The 27,677-nt window shown below is 60.1% G+C and overlaps 1 protein-coding gene across 8 annotated transcripts in view; it reads left to right on the top strand.

The window, feature by feature from the left end:
- The window catches only part of Rimbp2 (RIMS binding protein 2), a 77,935-nt gene that overhangs the window by 22,569 nt on the left and 27,689 nt on the right, over positions 1-27,677 (top strand). For all 8 annotated transcript variants that reach the window (XR_007109774.1, XR_007109775.1, XM_047560689.1 and 5 more), the window contains exons 3-8: positions 3,345-3,395; positions 11,104-11,305; positions 13,639-13,775; positions 14,762-14,838; positions 17,279-17,388; positions 20,597-21,409. Coding sequence is in view for 6 of the 8 variants with exons in the window: in XM_047560689.1 (XP_047416645.1) it covers positions 3,345-3,395; positions 11,104-11,305; positions 13,639-13,775; positions 14,762-14,838; positions 17,279-17,388; positions 20,597-21,409 (1,390 nt within the window). In the remaining 2 variants the exon portion in view is untranslated. The remainder of the gene's footprint in view (positions 1-3,344; positions 3,396-11,103; positions 11,306-13,638; positions 13,776-14,761; positions 14,839-17,278; positions 17,389-20,596; positions 21,410-27,677) is intronic.

Here is a 27,677-nt window from a genome sequence, read left to right as displayed (position 1 = left end):
CCGCCGTCCTTGGACTGCCCAGGCCCTGAGGCTTGTGACGTGGCCTGCCACAGGAGAGCTAGGGCGTCTGTCCACATCCCAGCCGCTCTGGGGCCCGCCCTCCCCCGCCAACCAGGCAGCCCTTGGTGATGGCCTGCACGCTCACGCCCAGCGTGGGCGCTCTGCCCTGGCTCTCTGACCCCGCGGCCCGGTGGGCACGCAGGCCTCTAGGACTGCGCCCCCTGGCTGTGTCCTGCCCCACACCCTCTAAAGTCATCCTCTGCCCGGAAGCCCGTGCCCTCACCTGGCCGCAGGGCCTGAGCCCCAGCTGTGTTTGGAGCTCCTGGGTTTGGTCTCCACCAGCTGCCGGCTCTGAGCCCAGCTCTTTCCCAGCCTGGGCCGCGCACCGCCTGCGGGAGGTCCTCGCCCTCCCGTCCCAGCTGGCTCCCTGTGCTCTGCACTCGGGGATGGCAGCTCTCCCTCCTGGCTTGACTCAGGCTCCCTGCTGGAGTCGATGCAGCTCTGGGTGTCGGCCCGCCTCTCGCTCCTGGCCCAGCATCCCGGCTCGAGCCGCGAAGCCCCTGTCAGGAAGGTGCTCAGCCCCATGTCCCCGAGGCTGCTGCTGGAGCCCTGGCCTCCTCCTCCAGGCCAGGCTGGGTGCAGACCGGGGTCCCGGGAACCCCTCTCTGTTCGAGCCTCCCCCTCCGGGATCGCAGGTGCTCTTTTCCTGGACACACAGGGTGCGTGAGGAAGCTGGGCGCCTGTGGACGTGGCTGGGTGCTGCCCCCCTTCCTCGTGTGCGGGGTTCCTTTGTGGGCTGCTTCTCCAGCCCCACCACCCTGAGAAAGCGCTGGGCACGAGGAGCAAATGCCGGGGACCCGAGCCCAGTGCCTTCCTGTCCCTGGAGGCTCCCTCTCCCTGGCAGGACGGGGCTGGGGAGCAGGGACACAGTACCGCTGAAGGCGCTCACTGCGTGGAAGAGCGAGCAGGCCCGAGGATCACGGCCCTGGCCACGGCTGTCCTCCTGGGAGCCAGGCAAGACAGGGCCAGCCTGCCAGCCGCGTCGCGGGAGCTGGGTTGAGCGTGAAGGCAGGGAGGCCGGACGAGGCCCATCCAGCCACAGTCATGGCTTCCTGCAGGACAGAGAGGGAGCGATCACCCACAGGGCCTTGCTGTCACTCAGGGGTGCGCACCAGCGCCTCAGGTCAGCAATGCCCGGGGCATGCAGGCTGGGCGGGGTGAGCTGTGCTGTGGATGAACCGCGCTGAGGGACACATCAGCACGGTACTGACCCAGCCCTTCCGCAGCGGCCCTGCCTCCTCTCGACCGTCCCCTCTCGGGCAGGGCACCTGGGCGATGGTGCTCTGAGCGTCCGCCAGGGACTGTGCACACGCTGCTCTCTGTGCCTGCACAGCTCGCTTGGAGCCTCTGTGGCAGCCTGGGTAGCGCATCCTGGGATGTAGTCCTTCCAGCCTCAGGTCCAGGGCGCCCAGGCCACACACGGTGCTCTGGAGTCACAGCCTCAGCGGGGTCCCTTCTGCAGGACAGCCGCCTGCTGCCTGTGGCGGGCCCCTGGAGGGAGTCTCCTTGCTGCTGCTGAGAATTTGCAAGAATTGAGCTTTTGTCTCTTCAATTTAACACTCTGGGCTGAGGGGCCAAAAAAGCAGGCTGACACAACCAGCCTCAGGCTTTTGTCCCGAGCCGGGCACTAGGTTGCCGCTGCCCACCTGGCTGGGCGGTGCCACCTGCCCTGCGGCTGTCCTTCGGGCCCTCGGGTGGAAGCCTCTTGCTGCTGCGGACGCCGTGGGGCTTTACGGTGCAGGCCCCGTAGGTGCCGACTGCTGGTCTTCTTCCCGCTGTTACTTACCGTCGCTCTGGTGGCTTCGCCGTGAGGAAGAGTGCGGAGCCCTGGTGGCGGCGGGCTGGAGAAGAGCGTGACTGACGTGTGGCGTTCAGCTTTCCCGGGAGCCAGGTGCCCTCTGCCTCGCCAGGGAGAAGCCGCAGCTGTGAGGACAGTGCTCACTTGCCTCCTCAGGACAGACGACGCCCCGGAACCTTTCTCAGGCTGAGCGGCTCTCCAGGAACCCCGAGCATGAGCCTGAGCTCCCTCCGCACGCAGGGCTTTCCTTAGGAGGCTGGAGGACGGTGTCAGGGAGGTCCCTCTTCACACACCAGGGGCTCTGCCACAGGATGCCCGAGCCCACTGAGCCCCGCTGGGGTGCACAGCACGAGGTGAGGTGCAGGCAGCACCCAAGGAGCCCCGGCTCTCTGGCCTACAACACAACCTCGGACGCCCAATGAGCTTCCGTTTCTTCAGCTTTAAAATGGGGGCGTCACAGTCTTAATGGTGGATGATGGTATTCATTCCAGGACTCTCGGTTTCAAGTGATGGGAAATCCCCAAAGGAAATCGTGTCCTTACTAGTAACTGGAAATCTGACTTCGGGTAGGGCTGGATCCAGGGCAGCTGATGGAGACAAGGCTAAATCCCAAGTGCCATCCGAGCTCCTTGGCCTCTGGACTGGCTTCCAGCCTTCTCTCTGTTGGCCTCATTCTGGGTTTCCAGGTGGCGGATCCTGGCCACGCCAACCTTGCTCCTCATGGCAACGTGGAGGCTGCAGCTCCCTCTCTCCCAGAGTCCCCTGCCAGTGTCACTGCTCAGGCTAGGCTACGTGCCCACCCAACGCACCCATATCCGAGAGTGTGGGGCCTCACTCGTCTCCTCAGGGCAGGGGCCGGGCGGATCCCGGCAAGTTCAGGGGCCTCGCGGGAGAGGAGGCAAGGCCGCGAGCACAGCTGGGCTCCTCAGGCGCTGGGCTTCAGGTTACTCTCCAGGTTGGCAGGACTGGCCCTGCGCCAGGCAGCAGCCATCCCAGAGATGTCTTTGGTGGAACTTCTGACATTTTTTCAGTGGGGACGATGGTCTTGCTTCCAGTGCTCTGAGGAGGGCGGACCCCTGCGGCAGGCTGGGCGTGCAAGACCCCCACCCACGGCACCTCCTTCGAGGCCGGGGTCTCGGGCCCCGAGCTGTCTGGGTCAACCTCGTTGTTCCCCTCGCTTCCCAGACGGTGAGGAGGTAGCGGCCAAAGCTGTGCGGGGGCCTTGACCGAGCGGCCCCGCCATGCGGGGTTCAGTCCCTCTGCAGCCCCTCTCAGGAAGGGGACAGGACTGCCCACCCTCAGGCCCAGCTGGGTCCCAGGCGCCGTCCTGCGGAGACCACAAGAGCATCAGGCCCAGCCAAAGCCATGTCCGGGCCCAAGGAGACCCTGGGAGTTAGGGGTCAGTGGGGAAGGAGCCCACGCCCGGCCCACCTCAGATGGGCCGGCCCTCTCCCTTCTAAATGCTGTCTTCTCTCTCCCTGCGCAGGCTCAGGTCGAAGCCAAGAAGGAGCACCAAGGAGCCGTGCAGCTGCTAGAGGTGAGCGGGCCGCGGGCTCCGGGCGGCGGGAGGGCCACATGCTCGCCAGTCAGGTGCCTGCGGTCTACCTGCCGCCGGGCTCTGCTCCCTCCTCTCGGGCTCTTCTTATGAGTGGCCCCTTGGCTGGGTACCCTGCGACGTCCACCTTCACCCGGGGGAAACTGAGGCCCAGGAGGAGCAGCTTCCTCAGTCACGTGGCCAGTGTCAGAGCTGCGTGTCTGGGGGCTGCTCTCAGGAGGAAAGCCAGGAGGTGGCCCCCGCTGGCCCAGGAGTGGTGACCCCAGGGGAGTGGACTGTGGGGGATGTTCTTAAGGCATGACACTTACCCTGGGGAGGCCCTTGCAGAATCAGAGAAAGGAGAGCCTAGCAATCAAAGTGGTCAGTGCCACCAAGGCACTTCCAGGGCCACCGTCCCCACAGGATTGACCTTCTCGGCTTCCCCAGTCCTTCCCCAGTGGTCCTGGTGGTGGGGTGGGAGGGGGACTTGGAAGGAAAATGGCAGCATGTCCCACGGGTGGCATAGTGGGGGTGGCCACTGCCTGCAGCTTCCTCTGCTGAAGGTGGACAGGCCGCAAGGCGGGGCTCTTGGGGTCACCCTGGGACCCTGGCCACCTGCACCCTCCCTGCATGGAGCGGAGATGGGAGGCCTAGAGACAAGGCCCTGCAGTGAGCCACCCCCAGGGGCGGCCACGGAGTGGACTGCCGGGCACGTCCTGGCTGCCCGCCCCAGGGAGGCCGAGCTGTCCGGCAGTGGGCGAGGCTGCCAGTTGCCCCCGGGCTGGCCCTGGCACCAGGGAGCAGCTCCCCTGGGCAGCGGGGGCACCCTTGGGTGTCCTGTCCAGGCCCCCTGCCCTGGGAGGAGCTTCTGTCCTCTCACCCTATCCACCTACGTGTCCCTGGTGGCCGAGCGTCTGGGCGTGGTCTGGCAACAGGGTGGGACGCGCAGAGCCTGGGAGGCTGCCTGGCCGCACCACCCTCCCCTGGCAGTGGCCCCTGCTCGGGGACCCCTGGTGGCGCTGGCTTCAAGTGGTGGGAGCGGGAGGGGCAGCAGGGCTGCTGGGACCGTCCACTCACAGTGTGTTTTGTGGTTGTGCCGGCTTGGCTCCCTGCGCAGAGCGCCCTGGACAGCATGCAGGTACTCCAGAGAGCCCGCCCCGTGTGCTGCGCCCCAGCCGTGAGCCCTGGGCTGGCCCTGTCCCCCCACCCGACTCCTTGGGGTCCTGCGGGTGGGACTCTGGGCTCTGCAGCGGGGGGAGCCCAGGAGCTGGCACTGGAGGGCAAAGTACTGTTCCCTGGACAGCTGGGCCGGCCCGGGGCACACGCTTTCCCCCGTCCTGCCAGTGTGTGACGTCCCATCCTGTGAATTCAGGTGACCAGGGGAGAGAGATTGGTAGGATGATCCTGTCCTTGGGCAGCTGCAGGATTGGGAGGGCCCAGCTCAGCGCCCAGAGTTCAGCACGGGTCATCTGAATTCACCCCACACCCCTGGGCACTGCACCCTTCTGTCCTGCCTGCCCACCCCATGCCAACAGCAAGCTCCCTCTGCGGCTGAGCGGGGCAGCTGGTTCTCCACGGGCTCTCCAGTGGAGGCTGGAGGATGGGCGAGCTGCCCCGGAGCAGGCCTCTGCATTTTGCAAGCCTCCGAGTGCAATGAAGCATTCAGAGGAGGGCCAGATCTCTCTGCTGGAGGCGTTCCTCAGGTGGGCCCAGGGCCACAGCCTTGGCATCTCCCAGGAGCTCCTTGGAAATTCAGACTCTGGGCCTTGGGGTGGGGCAGAGGTCTGTGGCTTGTGCATCTTCCAGGGACCAAAGCACAGTGCCCAGCGGCCTGGTTGGAGAGTCCGCCAGGCCAGCTGCTGGGAAGGAGGGAGTATTTGGGGGTGTGGTTTTCTGAAGACTGGGTCAGACTGTAGCAGAACTCCAGCCCCTCCCAAGACACCTACCTGATTTCTGGGGTTGAGACACGGATGTGAAATCCCGTCCCTGGAATCGTCCAAGAACACGGTTGAGCATGGCACTGAATGTCATGAGGGTAACCGAGTGTAGACAGAGCCCTGGGCCAAGTACCAAGCCCAGCCCGGGGCAGCAGAGGCCAGGCGAGGCTCACCTGGGAGGCCTGGCCCTGGGTCTCAGGTGCCACGTGTGCAGGCCCAGCCCTGGGACCTCTCGGTCCTGTTCCCTGCGGCGTGAGCTGCAGGTGGGCTGGTGTGTCGGGCAGCATCTCAGGAGCTGGCAGGAAGCTCTAGCAAGACCCAGCGGCCAGAGAAGATGGCAAGGAGCTTGAACTGCCCGGCACAGCTGTGAGTCCTCTCCTGACTCCGCAGCGCAGCCAGGCCTGCTGCTGAAGCTGAGCCAGAGGTGGAACTCAAGCCAGCCTGTGAGCTCCAGTGACTGCAGCCCTGCCACCCTGCCATCCTGCGCCCGACCCACAGTCACTTGGCACCCGGCAGCAGCCAGGGTGACGGAACTTAATCTTCAAAGTCACGATGGGGCTGTCATCATCCCCCTGCCTGGTCTCCTGATTAGACAATCATGACACAGAGATACCGAGTCGCTTTCCTGGGCACACACAGCTCGTAATTGGCAGCGTTGGGCCCTGAGGACAAGTCTGCCTGGCAATGTCACCTCTGGAGCACCGAGAGAAGTCCTGCAGGAAGAGGTCTCCTGGGTAGCAGTGCTGCTAGACTCTGTGGGCCAGAGGCTCTGACTCCCTGGGCCGGGTGCCACGCCTGCCCACGCTCCCTGGCTAACGCTCCAAGGCGCCTCCCCAGCCTCTGCTCCACCTCTCCTGAGGCCTCCTCCCCTCCCCCTGGTCTCAAAACCACCCTTGTTCAGACACGGCCCACCCAGGGCTCAGGCCTGTAAGCAGTGTACCCCTGTACTCCTAAGGTTCAGGCCTGTAAGCAGTGTACTCTGTGCTCCCAGGGATCCGCAGGTGAGCAGTGCACTCTGTGTCCCAGGGCTCAGCAGGTGAGCAGTGCACTCTGTGCTCCCGGGCTCAGCAGGTGAGCAGTGCACTCTGTGTCCCAGGGCTCAGCAGGTGAGCAGTGCACTCTGTGTCCCAGGGCTCAGCAGGTGAGCAGTGCACTCTGTGTCCCAGGGCTCAGCAGGTGAGCAGTGCACTCTGTGTCCCAGGGCTCAGCAGGTGAGCAGTGCACTCTGTGCTCCCGGGCTCAGCAGGTGAGCAGTGCACTCTGTGTCCCAGGGCTCAGCAGGTGAGCAGTGCACTCTGTGTCCCAGGGCTCAGCAGGTGAGCAGTGCACTCTGTGTCCCAGGGCTCAGCAGGTGAGCAGTGCACTCTGTGTCCCAGGGCTCAGCAGGTGAGCAGTGCACTCTGTGTCCCAGGGCTCAGCAGGTGAGCAGTGCACTCTGTGCCCCATCTCTTGGAACACCAGGTCCACACCAGTGGCTTCGCTGCTGGTTCCAATCAGAGCCGTCTGTCTGGCCACTGCCAGCTGCTCCACCCTGTCACAGAGCTGCTGGCCTCTGAGCAGCACCCTTCACCGTGCCCCCTTCTCCCACAGGTGACTGGTCTTGGGGGGGCAGGGCAGGCCGGAAGGGAGGACGTGTCCATGCCCCTGGTGAGCTCATGCAGGTTAGGCTCCCCCAGCGCAGGCCAGGTGAGCCGGGTAGAGCTCCGAATCCCGAGACCAGCATCACTTCCCACACTCTGGCCAGGGTTCCTGCGTCCCTCGGAAGCAGTTGCTCTCCAATGGCCCAGGCATTCGTGGCCGCCTCACCAGCAGCTGGACTCAGCAGGGAGGCTGATAACTGACCAGCAGCAGGCAGGGATGGGCTGGCACCTTTGGAGGCTGCTGGCCTCCTGGGAGGCTGCTGGCCCGTGGGTGACCTGGCCTTCCTGGATCCTCCTCGGCCTCGTCCCGTTCACTGCCAGCTGCTGGGTCTTGGAGCTCCTGTTGTCCCCTAGAGGCCGTGTCCTCTGATGTGGAGGAGGAGCGGGAAGGCCCCGGGAGGAGAGGCGTGAGGAGCTCGCTGTGGCCGGACGCGGCTCGCCGGCTTCCTGTGGCTCCAGGGAGGGGCCACTCAGCCACTGTCCCCTCGACGGGCGCTGGAGAAGCCAGCCTGACTGAGGGGGGCGGAGGGACGCCGGTGCCTGTCCTGGGTTTCCAACAGCTCCAGAGCGGATGCCCACTCGAGGGAACGCTGCCGGCCAGCCAGGCCTGGGTGTCTGGCACGGGACCCCCCAGGTGCTGCGCCTCAACCCGGCAGCGCAGGGCAGCGCCCAGACGTGCGAGACAGTCCACACGTCCTGAGTACTTCCAGTCCCACCGACAGCTGCCTTCTCTCCTTCCTCGTGCTCGGGAGGGAGCCCATCCCCTCACCGGGACACGGGCACACACATTAGCATACCCTGGCCTCAGTGGAGACAAGCTGGCCACGTCCCGGGCTCTCCTGACAGCTGCGGGGCCCCCTGGGTGGGATTCTCAGCAGGGCCACTTGCTGCCCCGAAGGGGACTCAGCTCATTGGGTCAGATCGCAGAGTCCCCACCCTGGGGCGCTGTCTGGTGTGACCTGGAGAGGTCAGCCGGGCCACAGGGGCCACCCCACCCACTCTGATTCCCACTGTGCCTGCCAACGTGGGGCGGGATCTGCACTCTCAGGACCACCGTGCACCACCCATGGCCTCTGCCTCCAGAGACCCCGACCCCGCGGAACCCTTGGAGCACTTGCCCAGGTCTGAGATGAAGGACTGCACCTTGAAACAGATTCCCTGCTTCTCTTGAAGAACTGGAGCTTTGCCCAGAGAGGGTGGGACAGAAGCACAGCTGGGCCCGCCCCTTCTGCACCCCTGTGAAATGCCCACATGCACCAGCTGACAGTCAGCTCCCGGCCACCTGCCCAGGACCCTCCCGAGCTCAGCAAGATGGAGCTCTGGAGCCTCGTCAGGTCGGGCAGGGGCAGAGGCTCGCAGTCCCCAGCCAGTGCCCTTGCAGAGTGGATGCTCCCCTCTGCCCTTCAAGCCTGGGTGTCGCCCAGCCCAGGACTTCCTGCCCCATACTTTGCCCGCCTCGGTCGCTCCAGCCTCTTTCCACACAGGGACGCAGATTCTGGCCCGCTGTGGACAGTACGGCCTCAGGGCTTTCGATTTCACCCCTGCGGGGACCTGGGGAGTGTGGCCTTTGGGTCATTGGAGGCCCGGGGCTGTGTTGAGCCCTGTCTCCCTCTCTCCCTGGGAACCCCAGACTCCTGGTGTTGGGGAGCGCGGGGCTAGGAGCTCCATGCTGTGCAGGGTGCGGCCCCTCTGGACTCCTCTGCCCCTGAGCCAGGGCCCTCCGGCCTCCTGGCAGGCTCTCACACAAGGACAGGGTCTTCGTTGCAGCTGTGCTCACCAGCATGCATGGATACCTTCTCTGTGCCGCATCCTAAATCAAGTGCTGAGCACAGACCAGCGGCCCAGGAGCTCTGGAAGGCTCAAGGCTCAGTGGCCTCTGTGGGCCAGGCAGGACAGACACAGGAGCAGATGCACAAAGAGCCCGCAGCCTGCAGGCCCCAGCCTGAGGCGTTCCTGGGTGCAGAGCCCGTCCAGACCCGCTGTGACCTCAGCTGCACTTGCACCCCTGGGTGGGGTAGCACGACCCGAAGGCCAGCCGTCCACACACAGTCGTCCTGGTCTTCACGGCAGCTGCACTGTGTCACGGCGTCACAGTCACTTTTAAGTCTCCTCGTTGGAAGTGCTTTCAGAGTCTCAGGCAGCTCTGCAGACCCTGCCCGCCCCCGTGACGGCATCCCCGGGACCTCAGCCGGTCGGCCCGCCCGGATCTCACCAGCTTCCACGCCCGCTTGGTTCCTGGTTCTGGTCACGGTTGTGTGGAATTTGGTTGCACGCCTGGACCCCTGTGACCCCTCAGTCAGGAGCATGGATGGCTCCGCCGCCTGGACACTCCCTCATGGACCCACAGTTGTGCCCTTCCGTCCAAACCCCGAGGACCGGGGCTGGTTGCCGTGACTGTGTCATTTCAAGAGCTCTGCAGAGGAGCGGCCGGGGTCTCCTGTTGGCACCTCCGTGTGCGTGTGCTGCAGGGCAGCCTGCGGGCCGTGCCTCTCCCGGGCACATGGAAGTCCTGCGACTGTTGAAACACCGTTTCCGGTCCTACACGCCCGGGAGTCTCACCTGCCACGCGGGAGCCGGCAGCCGCCTGGGTACCTCTGGTGAAATCAGGCTCTTACCAGCGGCATGTGGCCGTGCTCCCGGCCAGCCCCTGCCTGCCAGCATCTCCCGGCTGAGCTGGGCACCAGAGCCCTGGCCCAGAACCTGACGTCACCGTTGCTCACGCCCCAGCCAAGACAGCTATCCTGGGCCAGCTCATTCAGCTTCTTAAAGAAGAATCCTGCTGATTTTTTTAATGAATTGAAGAAATTAATTATAGGCTTGGGATCTGTTAGGTTTATTTTTAGAAATCCAGGCTCTCAGACGCAAATAGCTCTTCATTCTGGACGGCAAACTGAGGTGCTTGAGCTCCCAGTGGTGGGGGAGGAGGGAGAGGGGAGGAGGAGGAGGAAGAGGAGGAGGAGGAGGAGGAAGGACGGCAGGAGGGAGGAGCAGGGGAGTTGCAGGGAAAGAGCTTGGGCAGCTGGCACAGGTGGCCGCCAGCCTCCACTCCTGCTTTCCCCAGACCTGAATTAAAGCAAACACCTGGATACAATGCCTGGCCTGGGCCACGAGCTGGGTGCAGCAGGAACGGGCGGGTGAAGACCTGTCCTCCTGCAACTGACATTTCAGCGGTGGGCAGAGGACAGGCAGACTCAGCATAGCACACAGGGGAGTTCCAGCTGTCCTGCGGTGGGCCAAAGCCACAGGACAGGATGCACAGAGACGGCACACACCACGCCATAGCAACATGGCAGCTGTACATCAGGCTTCCCTCTTTGCATTGATTCAGCAAACATTTATGGAGCACCGACTGTGTACCTGATTCTCTGCTAGGCATTGAGGATACATCTGGGAGCAGGATGCAAAGGCTTGGAGCTTGCCGTCTGTGGAGAGAGGAGGAACAGGAAGGGGAGGTGGGAACAGTGCAGGAGGTGTGCAGGTGGGCAGGAGACCGACCTCCGCTCTGCCTGTGCCCCTGCCATGACTGTAGCAGAGGGGATGGGAGAGTGGCTTCGCTGGTGCACACTGGTCCTGAGCATTGGGCAGCCACATTGGGGTTGTGAAGCAGCAGAGATCAGAGGCCCCAAGGCTGCACTGTCTGGCCCAGGCTTGTCTGCCTGAGGAGGGAGCTCGCTGGGTGGCCCTGTTCCTGTGTGTCCCAGGGAGACTCTCTGTGATGTAGGCATGTGGTGGCAACTTTGCTCGCCTGTCCAGCAGGGGAAATTCTGCTGGAGGCAGTGGTCTGGGTGGGCTGTGCGTGTGGGTCAGCAACGGAGCCCCTCCTGCTAGGCTGGCCACAGCCTCCTGCCCCCCGTCTCCCCTCCAGCTGCAGCTGGGCATGCCAGCCACTAAGTGCCAGCCACACGCCGAGCCCAGAACAGCCGGCTGGCTGTGAGCTGCCTGTTCACAAGATATCTTGGCACTGTGCTTGCTCCTGGTGGCCGCCCGCCAGGCCGATGCAAAGCTGGGCATGGGGAGGGGACTCCCCATAGGTGCAGGCAGCCGGCGTGCACACGCAGGCTCACCACGCGCACCCGCCCACCCCGGCCGTGCAGCCCCCACCCCTGCTGACCCCGTCCCACCTCTGCCGTGCAGTGCAAGGTTCGGGAGCTGGAAGAGAAATGCCGGACGCAGAGTGAGCAGTTCAGCCGGCTGTCCCGGGACCTGGAGAAGTTCCGGCAGCAGGCTGGGAAGATCGACCTGCTGGGCGGCTCGGTGGCCTCTCTGGACATCCCCTTGGCCCCTGGCAAGCCTTTCCCACAGTTCATGAATGGACTAGCTGCCTCCATTGGCAGAGGTGAGCGCTGGACCTCCCTGGGCCCCAGGTGGTAGGAAAAGGATGCCTGGCAGCCAGCGGCACTGGGGGAGGCTGTGACAACAGCTGGCCGCGGGTGCAAGGACCCCACGCGGGGTGGACTGGCTTCGTGCCCAGCGCTGAAGGGCATGAACTGTGTGCCTATGCCAGCTTCTCTTTCTCCTTTCCTTTTCCTTCCGCCTCTGCTCCCCCTTCTTCTCTTTTCTCCCCTCCCCCTTCTCCTCTCCTCCCCTCCTCTTCTCTCCCCCTCCCTCCTCCCCTCCCCCTCCCCCTTCTCCTCTCCTCTCTTCTTCCTCTCCCTTCCTCTCCTCCTCTTTCCCTCCCTCTCTCTCTGTTGAATCCTGGGGTCTTGTACATACTAGGCAGATGCTCTGCACTGAGCCACACCCCAGCCCAGTGTGGTCCATGTCCTGTGTCCATTCATCCATCCCAGGGCACTCTGTCCGGCTCTGCCAGGGTGGGGCCGGGAGGAAGTGCAGGCAGATGCTGAGTGTTCAACCGGGGTTCCTCCGCCTCTTGCCTGAGGTGGTGTAGGCCTGGAGGTGGTGGGCGACCAAGTCTGGGGTGTGAGCCCCATAGGGACAGTCGTAAGCAGACCCCCTGACAAGAGGGTGAGGTCCGGGGCCAAGGGGCAGGGAACTGCCCTCAGGCAGAATCCTCCCTGGAAACCTGGAAACCCAGGAGCATCCCCTCCCCCACGCTGCCCTGACTGGTCAGCTTTCCTGTAGGGACGGGAACTGGGGTGTTTCCGTGAGATCCCAGGTCAAGCTGCTGGACACTGGCTGCTCTGTTTTCTGGAGCACACACATCCCAAAGCCCTGGAGTCAAGGAAGCATGCGCCTGGGAACCAGCCCCTAATCTCACCCTCTCTCACCAAGTAGCATGGCAGTCGAGACCTGCCGGCTGTGCCCCTGTGCCCGAGAGAGCTCCTAAGGTCTGTGCAAGCTGAGTGGCTGCACGGTGACACCGCTGTGCCCCGCTGGGGCGGCACCAGTCAGCACAGGCTGAGTTCTGCTGCACTGACAACCCACCCCAGCCTCCGGGGCCTTCAGCAGCTCAGGGCTCGGGGTCACTGTGTGCATGTCCAGCTCTGGTCAGGGAGCTGGTTCTGCACCATCGCGTAGGAACACCGGAGTCTCCTCTTAGTGTTCCCTGCGTCCCTGCTGGCGGGGCACAGCCTCCCCAGGGGTGTGAGTGCCTCTCCCACTCACTCACCTGCCGGGGCCGTGCTCCCCATGGCCAGGCAGAGGGGCAGTGCAGGATCCTGCAGAGCGCCCTGCTTCTGGCTCTTCCCCGAGCCGTCTGGGGCCAGTGAGCTTGCCCTGCTGTCTGCCAGGCCCCGCTACAGGCCCTGGGGTGGGCGTCCGCATGCAGAGCCTCCTCTCTGGCCCTGCGGTCCCAGCAGGGAGAGCTGGGCAGGCAGCCAGGGTGGGTCCTGTCCTGGGTGCCTTCTGCCATCACCTGACCGGCGGAGCTTCGGGCTCTGCCAGGGAGACTTCTGTGGCTGCCTTTCCTGGGGTGCTTTGCACGTGGCTTTGGGTCACTTCCTGTTTCCCAATCCTCACTCAGGAGGTCATGCGAGCAGTCGCCATGGTGTGGCAGGAGAGGCTGGCCAAGGCCGGCAGAGCACACCCCGCCCTTTGATGGCAGGGACCCTGGGGAAGGGCAACGGTCGCCGCTGGGCTTCACCTCTGGATCTGTCTGAAGTACCCAGCGTGATGGGACACCCAGGCCAGCATGGTCAGGGCTCAGTCCCCCTTCCAAGCACCCAGGATGGGGCTCTGCAGCCCCGCTGCCCGGCAGGGTGGCCAGGCCATCATCGTTTCAGCCAGCAGGGCTCTTGTCAAAGGAGTTTCTCAGCAGACAACCTGACCCTTTGGCCAGTTAGGACTCTTTGGGTCATAGTGACAGCAAAAACTAACCTGAACTAAATTGTCCTCTGTGGCTTCAGGTACAGCTTGATTCAGGGGCACCAGTCACGTCACCAGGGTCCAGTCTCTGTCCCCGTGAGCAGGCTCTGTTCCCACGCAAGCCTTCCTGCTCCTGGTGGCACAAGGGCTGCAGCACCCCGCAGCCTCCCAGCCTCTCAATCCTCAGCCGGGGAAAGGGAAACCCCTTGTGCCAGGGCTCCCAGGAGAGCCTTCTCATCGGATCTCCCCGTCCCCAAGCCACAGCCCTCACCACCAACTCCCGGGACCGGGTGGGTCGGAGCCAGGGGTGGGGCCAGACCAGCCCTGTTGGAGGCCAAGCTGAGGCCTAAGAGGAAGGTACCTTCTCTCATCTTGTCTCCCCCCACCGTGCCCGTGCGGGGCCAGGTCACGAGAGTGCTGCTGGACACTACCCTGTGGTTGGTGACTACTCCCCGCTGTCTGGGGGCAAGCCGGAGCTGCTGTCCACCAACCCCAGCTTCCTGTCGCCGTCGGGTAGCCCAAGATGTGGATTTGAGTCAGACGTGAGTCCTCCTGCAGGGACACCTGGCCTCAGGCCTCCGGGTTGGAGGACGTGGGGGCCCCGCCTGGTCCGTCCAACCATCCTCCTCCTGCCTTCCCCTGGGTCCTTCCTCACTCCAGGTGACCCTGGAGCCCGTCCTCACCAACGGCTAGGTGTGGGCATGTGAGGGCCACCGTGGGCACACAGCTGGCCCCTGCGGTGGGGCGCCCAGCCTCCAGTCAGCGTGGAGGACAGCTCATAGGGAGAGTGTGTGGACTGCACGGCCAGGCCAAGACCCAGCCATGGGGCAGGAGGGAACTGTCCACCCAGAGAAGGGCCAGCTCAGAGGGCGCTGGGGCGTGTGTTCACGAGCAGTCCAGACTGACCCTGGGCGGTGGGCAGTGGTTTGAGGCCTCGGGCACCAGGATAGCAGGGTGATGTGGCCCCGCTGCTTCCACACGGAGAGGGTGTTTCCCGGAGGCAAGGAGCGGGATCGCTGTGGAGGCCACCTGTGCCCAGTCTCCCAGCCCGAGGAAGGACGCGCCCTCCTGCCCCCAGGGCTGTCGTAGCAGTGTCTCCTGGGGGACGGCCGGGGCAGCAGGATTGCAGGACAGGGCCCGCCCCTGCCCTCCCGTCAGCTCCTCGGGCACCACCAGATGGAGGTGCCACCCCTAGAGTCCCCGGGGCAGAGGGCAGAGTGGCCTTCGTCTGCGCTCCAGCGAGCCAACCCGGCCAGCGTGGCCAGTGTGCCGCTGGGTCTGCAGCGTTGCCTCAGGCCTTTCCTGGGGTTGGGCCTGGGTTCTGTGTAGACGTCCATCCCGGGGAGCGCACAGTGGGGACCCGCTTCATTTCTGGGCTCACGCACAAGGCTGAGGACCTGGGGCTGCCCATCGAGGATGTCCAGTCTGGGCCCATTTTTCCAAAAGCCATGGCAGCTGCCCAGGGGTTCCTGGGTGTCACGGCACGAAGGGTGAGGCCCACGGCCCCTGACTGGCTCCCCTCCGACAGATGGACAATGAACGGAACTCCAGCACCTCGAAGCAGAGATACTCGGGCAAGGTCCACCTGTGTGTCGCCCGCTACAGGTAAGAGCGAGCTTCTCCCTGTGCCCGGCGTGCGGGCTGCTCTGGGAGGACGGCGATGGGCCAGGGAGAGTCTGTGGGCAGAGCAAGGGCTGGATGGGCAAGCGGGTCCCCAGCACAGCTGTCAGTTGTGACACAGACCCGGGCTTCCCCTGGCTCAGGGGCGGCCCTCTGTTCTGGAGGCCAGCAGTCGGGAGTCAGGGTGTTTGCAGGGCCACGGCCTCCAGCCTCCAGACGAGGGACCCTGTGTGCCTCCGCCAGCCTCAGGCCCAGGACTCCAGCTCCGGCCTCGCCTTCACACATGGTCACCCACAGCAGGAACTGTAGTCCAGGCCTGACTGACCACCTCCCGGCACCCTGCCCAGGTCCAGGCTGCACCCTGCCGAGGCCACAGCCTCTCAGCGCCTCTCTCCAGGGCCCTCGGCCTTCCCGCCCCGCAAGCCAGGGTAGCAGTGAGCCGCCTGGAGGGAGCCTTGTGTCTGGGGGGAGGGCTTGCTGCCCCCACGCTGCGGCCTGACCTCAGCCCCCAGGGCCCAGCAGGCGGGCGGCGCAGGAGCCGTCACAATAGGGACCCGTGTCGACTCCCCCTCCTGCAGGCCCACAGGCCCAGCCGGTCCTCTCTCCAGCCCAGGCTGTGCCTGGGGCTGCCCCGGGCCTCCGACTCCCATCCCAGGCAGACACCACTGTCCTGGCGGTGTGGGCGGCCTGAGCCCCCAGCCCGCGTCTGCGCGGGAGCCAGAGCTCAGGTGTAGGTGTCCAGCCCTGGGCCCTGGCCCTTGCCCGCGGATCCCCAGCGCCCGCTGCCTTCTCCAGCCAGGGCTTTTTCCAGCCACCGTGGTGTTGAGCTCCGCCTCCTCTTCTGCCGGTGGCGACCCTCTGACTTCAGGGGCAGGCCCATCCCCGAGGTGGGACCCCAGGAGCTCCCGCTGCCCTCTTGCCACACAGACTCCAAGGTCAAGGCCACCGTGTGAGCAGAGGCTACTGAGCGCCAGGGCCGCGGTCAGGAAGAAGGCCGCGTTTCCGAGTTCTCTGCTTCCTAGTCGCTGAAGAAGTGACTTTGAGGGCCGGGTGGGACTTGCCCCCGCGGCAGGCGGGGTGCCCTCTCCCTCCAGTCAGCAGGCTGCCCGGGAGTCCCCACACTCCAGAGGGGCCTGGCCTCCTGTGCCACCGTCGCCTCCCTCCCACAGGGCTGCCTCCGCGTCCCTGTCCCCTTCAACCCAGGGTGGCCCACAGCAGGGCGACTCCAACAGGCCCAGGGCCTTCCCACCTGAGATCCCAGGGCAGCCGCCACTGTCGTCAGCCCCGGGAAGGGCTGGCATCTCGGTGCCTTCGTGCACGCTGCTCCCTCCCCAGGAGTCCTGGGAGGCCGAGTCCCCTCCTTGTGCAGCCACACCGTCACACTGGTGGATAACCTGCACGGACGTCCGGGCTCTGACGGCCAGGAACAGATGCCACGGGCCAGCAGGCCCCAGAACCGGCTCCCCCGCCACTGCTCAGTAGGCTGGGCCATGGGCCAGGCGCGGCCCCTCACTGGGCCTTAGAAAGCGGGACGGTGCCTCTGTTTTCCTCACTGACACGCGTGGGCACCAGTCCACCCTCGTGCGCCAGGAGCCGCTGCACCGCGTGGCGCTGCTGGCGTGAGTCAGGATGAGGCTCCATCTCCAGCGGCAGCCACGTGCTCTCGTTCGCTCATCCAGGTCTTTCCTGTTGCTGAGTTAGCCTTCGAGTAGGAAGCGCCAGGGGCAGCTCAGTTTGACTCACTGTGGCCACGACTTTGGTGTCACCCGCTATGTGTTGAGGACCAGAGAACGTGACACTCCCACTTCTGGGCTGGGCCAGGAGGGGACATTGGTGTGACTGCCAGGGCACTTTGGCAGTCACAGCCAAGACTGGAGCAATACCCAGACCTTTAATCCAACAAATTAAGATCCTAGGATCTATCTGTAGGAGGAGATGGGAGAGGCATGTGCGGCAGGGTTAGCAGGCACACTAGATGTCGTCATCGGAAGTTAGAGGGCACACCAACACCCAACCTCAGGGAACTGGCCAGGGGAAGCCTGCTAAGCCGTTCGGTGGAGTACTACACATCCACTAACCAGGACCATGCTCTGGTCCGGCTTTGCGAGGTGGAAATGCACTTTGCATCACAAGGGGAAGAGTGAATGGGTTGCTAGGTGCACGTCTGACACGGCCTGCCTGAGCGTGGCCACGTGTATCTAGATCTTTGTTCGCTCGTAGTTTGGAGGTGTGTAGTCGTGGTGGAGGGCAGATGTGCCGCGTCAGGATCGTCATGTTTGCGTCCTCAGATGAGAAGCCCTGGGTGCCATCCGGCTTCACCACCTTCCTCCGGCCCGTGGATGAGCCTGTGCACCTGCCCTGGGGTGCGGGCTGTGCCCTCGGGGACGGGCAGGACTGTGAGCTGTACCCTGTGTTTCTCCTGCAGCTACAACCCCTTCGACGGGCCCAATGAAAATCCGGAGGCCGAGCTGCCACTCACGGCGGGAAAGTACCTCTACGTGTACGGGGACATGGACGAGGACGGGTTCTACGAAGGTCTCTGTTGGCACCAGGCCACTGGGGGAGCCTGGCCAGCCCACCCAGGCCTGCAGGTCCCGGTCTGCGCGGGCTGCCCAGCTGTAGCTCCTTCCCTGCCGGGCTGAGTCCTCGGTCCCCTTCACGACGGGAAGGCTGAGCTGGCCTCCAGGCTTCCTCCCCAGGCAGAGCCTGGTGCTGGTGCAGCTTTACCATCGCTCGTCTGGGAAGAGCCTCTGGCAACCGCAGGCCCGCCCAGGGTTGATGGGCCCTCCACCCACTGTCGTCCTGGGGTACCCCTGGGGGGCAGGTCCAGGGACCCCGAGCATACAGAGCGGGCAAACAGGAAGTGGCGCCATCGCCTGGGGTGTGCGCGTCCTCCCTCTCCTCCCAAGTCCCCATGGGTGCTCGTGGTGCCCAACAGTGTGGTGCTGTGGGCAGTCGCTGCACCATGCCCGCAGGCATGCCAAGGGCAGGCCACCCTGCTCAGGACGGGCAGCCCCACTGCGTTCCACCCGGGGTGGGTCAGATCTGTGGTTGTGGAACCTGTGGACACAGAGGTTGTGCCCCCAGGATCTCTCCTCCTCATCCTCCTGCCCAGCCTCCGGGCCCCAGGCTGTGTCCTCCAGCAGGGCCAGAGCCATCCAGGTGGCCTCACTAGGAGTGGCTCCTGGCACCTGCAGAGAGCGGGCCCACGACCCAAGGCTGTCACTGTGCTGGGGTCTGGCCCCCTCCTGCCTGATTTCTCCCTGTCATGTGCTCCCCCTCCAGTTTGGGGTCAGGAGCTGTGAGCTGTCCACCCAAAGGGTCTCACCTATTTGGCTTGAGGCCACGCACAGGACACCCCATAGTTCCATGAGCAGCTCTCTGTGGTAGACGTGAGCCTCTCCAGCACAAGTCCTGATCTGCCCACTGCCGGCAGAGATGGGCCTGGGCGTGGCCGGCCCTGGGCAGGGTTCCCCAGAGCTGATAGGAGCACCTGGGCTCATTTCTGGGTGCTCATTTGCAGGAGGTTAAGCTGTCAGTGGACGTCATGAGCACAAGCCCAGCAGGCAGTGACCCCTTTGCTGTGGACTGACTGTGAGGCAGTGCTGTGGCTCTGGAGGGCCCCTGAGTTGCACCCCAGTGTAGACACACACACCCAGCCCTGTCGCTCCATGCTCAGTGGTCACATGAGCTCTCCAGAGGCCTGGCTCAAAGCAGGTTGCAAAACACAGGGATCCATGGTCAGGGAGACAGTGGAACTTGCTTTTCCTCTGTGCCTCAGTTTCCTCTGCTGCAGAATGACAATGGTCAGAGTGCCTACTCCTTAGGGTAGCTGTGAGGATAAGTGGGGTGACATATATCAAGTACTTGTAAGAGTGCCTGGCCCAAAGTAGTTGCGCAATAAATGTTCACTATCACCACCAATTATAATCATCACCATCATTACTATCTCCATCACCACCATCATCATCACCATAAATATCATTACTACCACCACCACCACCACCATCATCATTATCATCACTATCACCATCATCACCATCTCTATCCCATCATCATCATCATCATCATCATCACTATCACCATCATCACCATCTCTATCCCATCACCATCACCTTAAATATCTTTACTACCACCACCACCACCATCATCACACTATCACCATCTCCATCATCATCACTACCATCACCACCAATTATAATCATCACCATCATTACCATCTCCATCTCCATCACCACCACCATCATCATCACCATAAATATCATTCCTACCACCACTATCACCATCATCACCATCTCTATCCCATCACCATCACCTTAAATATCTTTACTACCACCACCACCATCATCATCACACTATCACCATCTCCATCATCATCACTACCATCACCACCAATTATAATCATCACCATCATTACCATCTCCATCTCCATCACCACCACCATCATCATCACCATAAATATCATTCCTACCACCACCATCATCATCATCATCACTATCACCATCATACCATCACTCTCAACACCATCACCAACATCACCATCATCACTATCACCATCATCTCCATCTCTATCACCAACATTATCACTATCACCATCATACCATCACTATCTACACCATCACCAACATCACCATCATCATCACATCTCCATCATCATCACCACGACCACCATCATCATCATTATTATCACTATCACTATCAGCATTTCCATCACCTTAAACATCTTTACTACCACCATCATCATCATCATCACCATCACCATCATCATCATCACCATCTCCATCACCATCATCATCACCATCACCATCACCATCACCACCACCACCATCATCACTATGTCCACCATCATTTCCATTACCATCATCATTACCTTCCACCCATGTCAAAATAAGGGTGCTTCATAGTCTGTCTTCAAGGGAAAGTGTTGTTTACCTTGGGAGCCACATCCTAGGTCAGGGGCAGACACAGAGAATCCAGGTGCATGGAACAGTCATCATGCTTTCCCCAGGCCCTATGACCCGTCCCCTGAAGCAGGAGGTCTTCTGGAAGCAGAATTCTAGACTCTGGTCATGTGACTCTGGATGGTGCCCTGTGATGGCTTAGGGGACACAGTACTCTGGGCTCTGTGCTATGAGATTGTCCAGGCTGCCTCCTCTTCAGACCCCTCCTCATACTTGTCTGGTTCCAGGCCTCTGCTGTGAGTGAACTTTTGAGCTGCTGATGAAAAAGTTAGATTGCTGCACAAAATAAAAAGAGGGGCCACAAAAGTACTCTATGGCATTTTTTTGCCACTCAATTTTGAGGTGGTTCTGACACCAAGACCATCATTTCATTTCAGTAAATGAACAGGGTGGGAATTCACTACCTGTTGCAGGAACAGGAAACCAACCTTGGATTCCTGCTCACAGGATCGCTCAGGAGTAGGAGGGTTAACTTCCTCAGTCACCCAAAGCCATGGCTTCTAATCATTTGATCAGCCATTGAGCAGATATTCACTGAGCACCTACTGGGCACCAGGTGTCACTCCAGAGCAGGCCCCGGGTCCCTGTCCCCACGGGGAGTCAACATACATGCCAAGATGAATGGACATCGTAGCCAGATTTCAGTGAGCCTCATGGAGAAAATGACTTTGTGGTGGAGGTTGCTTTAGATGAGGGAGTTCCTGTGGGGCAGGAGTGGTGTGTGCCGTGCACCTCAGGGCCTGGGGGGACAGTGTGCTGATAACTGTCCTTGCACCCCACAGGGGAGCTCCTGGACGGGCAGAGGGGTCTGGTGCCCTCCAACTTTGTGGATTTTGTCCAGGACAACGAGTCGCGGTTGGCGAGCACCTTGGGGACCGAGCAGGACCAGAACTTCATCAACCATTCCGGCCTCGGCCTGGAGAGCGAGAACATTCTTGATCTCCACTCCCCGACTCACACAGACTCGGGCCTTACTGACAGCGGCGGGGGGACGCTGGACGTGAACATTGATGACATTGGAGAAGACATCGTGCCTTACCCTAGAAAAATCACCCTTATCAAACAGCTTGCCAAAAGTGTCATTGTGGGCTGGGAGCCCCCGGCCGTGCCACCTGGCTGGGGGACAGTGAGCAGCTACAACGTCCTGGTGGACAAGGAGACGCGGGTGAGCCTGGCACTGGGCAGCAGAACCAAGGCCCTGATCGAGAAGCTCAACACGGCGGCCTGCACCTACCGCATCTCCGTGCAGTGCATCACCAGTCGGGGCAGCTCGGACGAGCTGCAGTGCACCCTGCTGGTGGGTAAGGATGTGGCCGTGGCGCCGTCTCACCTGCGGGTGGATGACATCACGCAGATCTCCGCCCGGCTCTCCTGGCTGCCCACCAACAGCAACTACAGCCACGTCATCTTCCTCAACGAGGAGGAGTTCGACATCGTCAGGGCCGCGCGGTACAAGTACCAGTTCCTCAACCTCAGGCCCAACATGGCCTACAAGGTCAAGGTCCTGGCCAAGCCCCACCAGATGCCCTGGCAGCTGCCGCTGGAGCAGCGGGAGAAGAAGGAGGCCTTCGTGGAGTTCTCCACGCTGCCTGCAGGTGAGCCGCGTCCTCCCTGACCGCGGGGTGCCGTGGAGGAAGTGCCCGTCCATGTGGCCTCCGCGCCAAGCCGGCTGTAGGCACGTGCTGATCCAGGAGGGGACTCACTTAGGACCCCACCAGGGACTGCTTCCTTGCCTCAAGCCAGAAACCGGTCCCAGTCAGGAGGAGACCAGGAGTGGCCCTCCACCCCGTGCCCACCCCAGGTGGCCCGAGCAGAGTCTGGAGGGAGGGCCCGCTCCCATCCATGGGGCTCCTTCTTTCTCCTGGTCTCAAGTAGGCGCATGTGGCCGGGTTGCAGTGACTTGAGGGTCGTTGCAGAAGCCGCCTGGTTCTGACTGGCTGCACCGTGCCCCATGGGCTGCGGACAGGGAGCTGGGCGCCTGCCATGGGAGCTGGCCGCCGTGGGCACAGAAGGCTTACCCAGGCAGGCGGTAACCCCACACCCAGGCCAGGGGCGGCCTGGGGGGCAGAGGCCGGTCCACAAACAGGCTGGAGCAGTTTTGCCTGAGGCTCCTGGCTGGCCATGCTGCGGGGGTCCTGCGGCCTCCCCTGTGAAGGATGAACTCCTTCCTTTCCTCAGCATCACCTTTCCAGCCGCAGGCCAGGCGGGTGGCTGTGAGCAGGCGGGTGGCTTTGCACATCCTGTGCTCTCCATAGGTGGGAGACCCAGGGGGCTGGAGCCCACCCCTGGGTAGGCGGCAGCATGGCTGCTGGAGGGCATGCCTGAGGGCGTGTGGGCGTGTCTGAGAGCGTGTGGGCGTGTCTGAGGGTGTGTGGGCGTGTCTGAGAGCGTGTGGGCGTGTCTGAGAGCGTGTGGGCGTGTCTGAGGGCGGGAGGGCGAGGGCAGCACCTCATGCTCCAAGACCAGCTCCTGTCCCCCCGCTGCCGGGGCCAGAGTAAAGGGGACGAGGAGCCCCCTTTCCATCGGTGCCCTCGGGACATCTCACGCCCAGTACTCGGGGAGGAACGAGGACCACGCGCCCTCCTGGGAGACATAAGAGCGCCCTCCGCAGTCCGGGCAGGGCCGGGAGGAGCCAGGGACATACAGTGTCGGGCGCGGAGACGTGTGGCAGGCACGCTCTGGAGGACTGGAGGAGGCCAGGTGGAGTAGCCATGGGGCGTCCAGTGTCTGGGGAGAGGTTGGCCCTGGAGAAGGTGCAGATGGAGTAGGTGATGGCATCCAGGGTCTGGGGAGAGGGCGGCTGGGACAACCAAGGGAAGTCACATTCCCAGAAGTCATGGAGACCAGGAGAGCCCGTGCTTTAGAGTCCTGTACAGGGCTGGAGGCCCGAGGGCTAGGAGCACCCAGGCAGGAGGTGTGCTGGGTGAGGCCACCCTCACAGCGGCCACCGCTGCTGAGTCACTGACCTGCAGGAGTGAGGTCACCAGCTCCCTGGACCCACAACGGCCCAGCCACATTAAGCTAGTGTCCACCTTCACAGGCCCTCCCAGGCCTGGTCAGCGGGCCTTTCTAGTGCAGCTGAGGAACCAAATTTTAAATGTTACCTAAATTCTAATAAATGTGAACGCCAGGTGCTGCTCCGGCTACCACCTGGCAGCACAGGTCTAGGTCAGGACATGAGCTGAGCCCAGAGGTGGGAGGTCTGGTGCTTCCAAGGGGACGTGGGCAGAGCAGTCTAGTGGGGGAGCGCAGAATCCGCAGCAGAGGCCAGACTCGAGCTGTGTAACTCCAGGCCTGTGCTTTACCTCTCTGTGCCTCAGGACCCTCTCTGTAAAGGGGGGCCAAGAGCAGTAACAACCTTACTGACTTTTCGACTGAGGAATTGGGAGGTGGGGAGGGAGGTGATTCCTTGACCTGGACAGGCTAGCTCCAAAGGTGGAATTCAGGATTCCTACGGAGTTATTTTGGGGGGAGAAGAGGTCTGCTTGTTTTGTTTAGATACCCATGATGTCTTGAGCAGGTAGCAGCACTGGTCCTCCACAGCCAACTGGGTCCTGTGTGCCCACTAGCCATGCCGCTGACCCAGGGTGGACGGTCCAGGGCAGGCATGGGGTCTGTGCGCTGGTGCCCAGGCGGGTCCTCCCGTTCGGCAGGCTGTTTCCGCTGGCTTGAGCTCTGTCGTGTATATGCACTTGAGGAGACCGTGTGGGCGGAGTCCACTCACCCCAGGTGACCGTTCTCTTTAGCCCCCCAGGAGAAGAATGACCCAACGCACACACCATGGAAACCCCACCAGGAAGCCTGGCCAAGGGCGGATTTAAGAGAGGGCCAGCCCCTCCTCTGGCAGGGTGGAAGAGGGCCAGCTGGCTCTAGTGCTGAGCTCCGCTCAGGCCTTGGGATGCATTATCCGGGTCTTCTGCTGGTGGTAGGATGGACCCAGGCCTTGCACTTGCTAGGCAAGCGCCCTGCCACTGAGCCACGCTCCAGCCCTTTCCTTAAAACACAATTTGATTTTGAAGTAGGGCCTTGCAAAATCACAGAGGCTGGCCTTGAACTTGGATCCTCCTGCCTCAGCCTCCCCAGTAACTGGGATTACAGGTGTGGCTGCTGTGCTGGCTGCATTTTTATATGTAGCTGGATGAGACTTGCTGGAATTTTGTTGTGGAGGCTTCCATTTATTTCCGTGGAGTTGCTGGTCTACCTGGGGCATCTTATGAGGGCTTTGGTTTCAGTACCAGGGCTGTGCTGGACTCATGTGGGTTGGCAGAATCCCGTCATTTGCTTACATCTGGTGTTTTAGTAGTACTGGTATTATTTTGTGTTTGATAGAATGCACCAGTGAAACCAGCTAGATCTGGTGGTTTTTTTGTGGAAATGTCTTATGTTCCAAGTTTGAGTTACCTAACAGGGTTACTCAGGTCTTTTGCTCCCCGTCTACCAGTTTTGGGGTGTGTTTCAAAGAATCTCTCCATTTCCTCTGGCTGGTGTGTTTAACCCTCATGAACTGGTCCCCACTCTCAGGACCTATCCTTGAACTCTCTCTGGAATGTGTGGTGAGGTTTCCTCTCCTCCTGGGTCACACCTGTCCCATGTTCGTGATTCCATCAGTGCGTTCAACACTGTATCTTCTGCTCAGCGAGTTTTCTGTTTCTTATGATTTTATACTCATTGCTTTCCATCCATTCCCTCTTTCCATGTTTCCTACGGATCCTGGGTTGAACGGGCTTTTATTCTGCTTGAAGTTTTCTGACCATGGCTGAAAACTGTGCGGCTGTTTCTCCTGCTACCCTTCTGTTTAAAGTATGCTCTGGTTTCCCGCGTCAGGGCCTCACAGTGCTGTCCACTCAGTTTCTAAAGGTCGGAGGGTTACAAAGAAGCTATGTGACGATCATCAGCTTCTAACTTAATTATTTTAGGATTAAGTACTCGGGATGAGCTCTCTCTTGACGTGACTGAGCCGTGTTGAGGGCCTGCTCTGGTGCCCAGATGAAGCTGGAGAGGTCTCAGCTTGCAGCTGGTGCAGTCCGGTGGCAGGTCACGTCATCTGGGAGCTCTGCACGTCTTCCGCACGGCCTGGCGTTGGTCGGTGGCTGCATCCGCGCTTCAGGACGACTGCCTGCTTGTCGCGGGTTTCCTTGGCTTCACACCCTCTGGAGCTCCGGCTTTAGTGGGAAGCCCGTTTGAAGCTGTGAGGTCTCCCGAGGACGGGCTCCTTTCTGGTGACGAAGCATCCCTGGTCACTCTGGCGTTGCTGCCTGTCTCGAAGTCCGTCGTGTCTGGTATCCTGCGGTCTCTGGGCTTTCTTATGCTTGGTGTTTATGGATATCTTTTCCTAGCCGTCACTTCCAGTTCCTCGTTGCTTTATATTTTAAGTGTGTCTATTTTAAAGAGGCCACGGTTGGGTCTTGGCCTTATGGCCCCATCTCTGCCTTTCCATGGGAGTGTTTCACCTTTAGTGTGACCACGGATGAGCTTCGTTGCCCATCCTGCTGTTTTCCATGGTCTATTCTTTTTGGAGTGACTGAGTAATTTTGATATTCCATTGTCTTTCCTCATTTGACTCATTGGGAGATAACACATTGTACATTTTCTTTTTAGAGACCGCATTAGGGAACGTAGCATGAACACTGAGCCTATTATAAGTTACCTTAAATTAATAACATACCATTGTTTATCATGAAAGAAGAGTATGATTATTATGGTTTGGATCTAGAAATGTCTACTGAGAGGCTTGTGCTTTGAAAACACGATCCCGTGCAGAGGGGTTTGGAGTGGAGCTTTTAGGCAATGACGAATGACGAGAGGGGCGGCCTCACCGGGGATCAACACTCTTGATGGACTAATCATCTTAAGGAGCCACCATCTGGGTGGTGCCTGTAGGCAGGTGGGTGTGACTGGTGCAGCCGGGGTGTTATACCCTGGCCCCGCTCCTTGTGCTCTCTGCTTCCTGCTGCTAGGACAGAGCAGCTCTCCTCCACCACACCCTTCTGTGATGAGGTTCAGCCTCTCGGGCCCAGAGCCCTGCAGTCAGCTGACCACGGATTGAGACCTCTGAAACCGTGAGCCTCAAATAAATATTTCCTCCTTGAAGTGAATTCTTACCAGGTATTTTTGTGATAGTCACAAGCAGCTGAATGAAAAGACAACATCATAACTCTGGTTGCCTCTTTTGTTTTGTCATTCTTTTTATACGTTTTGCTTTTACAGATAAGCCCCTCGATACACTGCAGTTATTTCTTAAATACTTACTTGTCTTTAAAGAATTTGAGAAAAGAGTTGTATGTTTTCCAACATGTTTACATCGTGCTTTTTAATTTCTTTTTCTAGGTCCACATTTTCGTCTGATATCATTTTTTTAGCCCTGAAGAATTTTCTTTAGGATTTCTTACAGTATGCTTGCATTCATTTAAAACAGCACATGTTTTGATCTTCATTTTAACACTTTCTCTGGATTGGAATTAGAGCTTTTTTTCTTTCAGCACTTGGAGAACGCTGTTCCACTGTTTTTGGCCTTCACTGTTCCTGTGTTCAGTCAGCTGTCCTTCCTGCTGGTCCCTTCTCAATATTTTTAAGATTTTTTTTCCCCTATCTTTGATGTTCTGATGTTCTCATGCTTTTATTTTATTTACCATTTTAAAAATTAATGTAGATTTCTGGGTCTCGGGTAGTAGTTTGCTTCAAAATTTCAACATATTTTTGCTGTTTTTTTCTGCCTTACTCTATTTCTCATTGTGAAACCTTGATGTACACAAGTCAGATTGTTTGAAGTTGTCTTATAGATCTGTGATTATCACTGTTACATTTTCCTCATTGTGTTTCAGTTAGGGTGATTCATTTTATCTGTCTTCAAGTTCATGGATTCTTTCCTTTGCAGTATTCAATCTGCTGCTGTTGATACCATCAAATCAGTTTTCTATTTGTTTGTATGTTTAGCGACTTTACCTTTCTAGGATTTTCATTTTGTTCTTTTTTAGTTTTCTTATTACTCTTTGATTTTCTATTTCTTTATCCATTATACCCATCCATCTTTTCCTGTACATCCTTTAACCTTTTTGCAATAATTATTTTAATGAATTTTCTGATTTGCTAATTGCAACATCAGAGTCATCATGGGATAGCTTCATCTGACTCTTTTTTTTTTTTTTTTTTTTTGGACCAGCAATTGAACCCAAGGGTGCTTAATCACAGACCCACATCCCCAGCTCTTTCATTAAAAAATTTATTTTGAGACGGGGTCTCACAAATTTGCTTAGGGCCTCTCTAAGTTGCTGGGGCTGACTTTAAACTTGGGATCCTCCTACCTTAGGGGAGGAGGGATTACAGGTGTGTGTTATCATGCCCAGAAGGACTATTGTTTTCTCTTGATTATGTATCACATTTTTCTATTTCTTTCCTTGCTAGACATTTTCATTATGAACTGGACGTGGTAGGTTACACATTACAGAGACCCTATATTCTATAATTTTCTTACAGAAGTGGAAATTTATTCTAATAGTGAAATTACTTGTGGCATACCTAGATCCTATGAATGCTTGTTTTAGGCTTTATTTGGGGATTTGTGACCCTTAGTCCTGGGGCATGATCCCAACTGAAAGGTGTGGTATGGCCCTTCTGGGGTTCCAAAGGGAAGTTCAATCTCCTCTACTTACACAGGACTTGAACTCCACTTTTGTCCCTAGGACTGGAGGTAGTTGAAATGTGTGCTTCTTCCTTTAACTTGCGAGCTGTTTTCTCCCGGTTTCCAGGCGTCCTGTCTTTCTGTGTGTGTACAACTTAGGAATCAACTACTCGTTTGAGAGGGTGGGTATGAAGGCTTTGGGTTTCATCCTTCATTGGGTCTCTCCATTCTCTGGGGTTTTTCTC

This window comes from Sciurus carolinensis, chromosome 8 (genome assembly GCF_902686445.1).
Source record: "Sciurus carolinensis chromosome 8, mSciCar1.2, whole genome shotgun sequence".
Taxonomy (NCBI): domain Eukaryota; kingdom Metazoa; phylum Chordata; class Mammalia; order Rodentia; family Sciuridae; genus Sciurus; species Sciurus carolinensis.
This window is presented reverse-complemented; position numbering and strand designations above follow the sequence as displayed.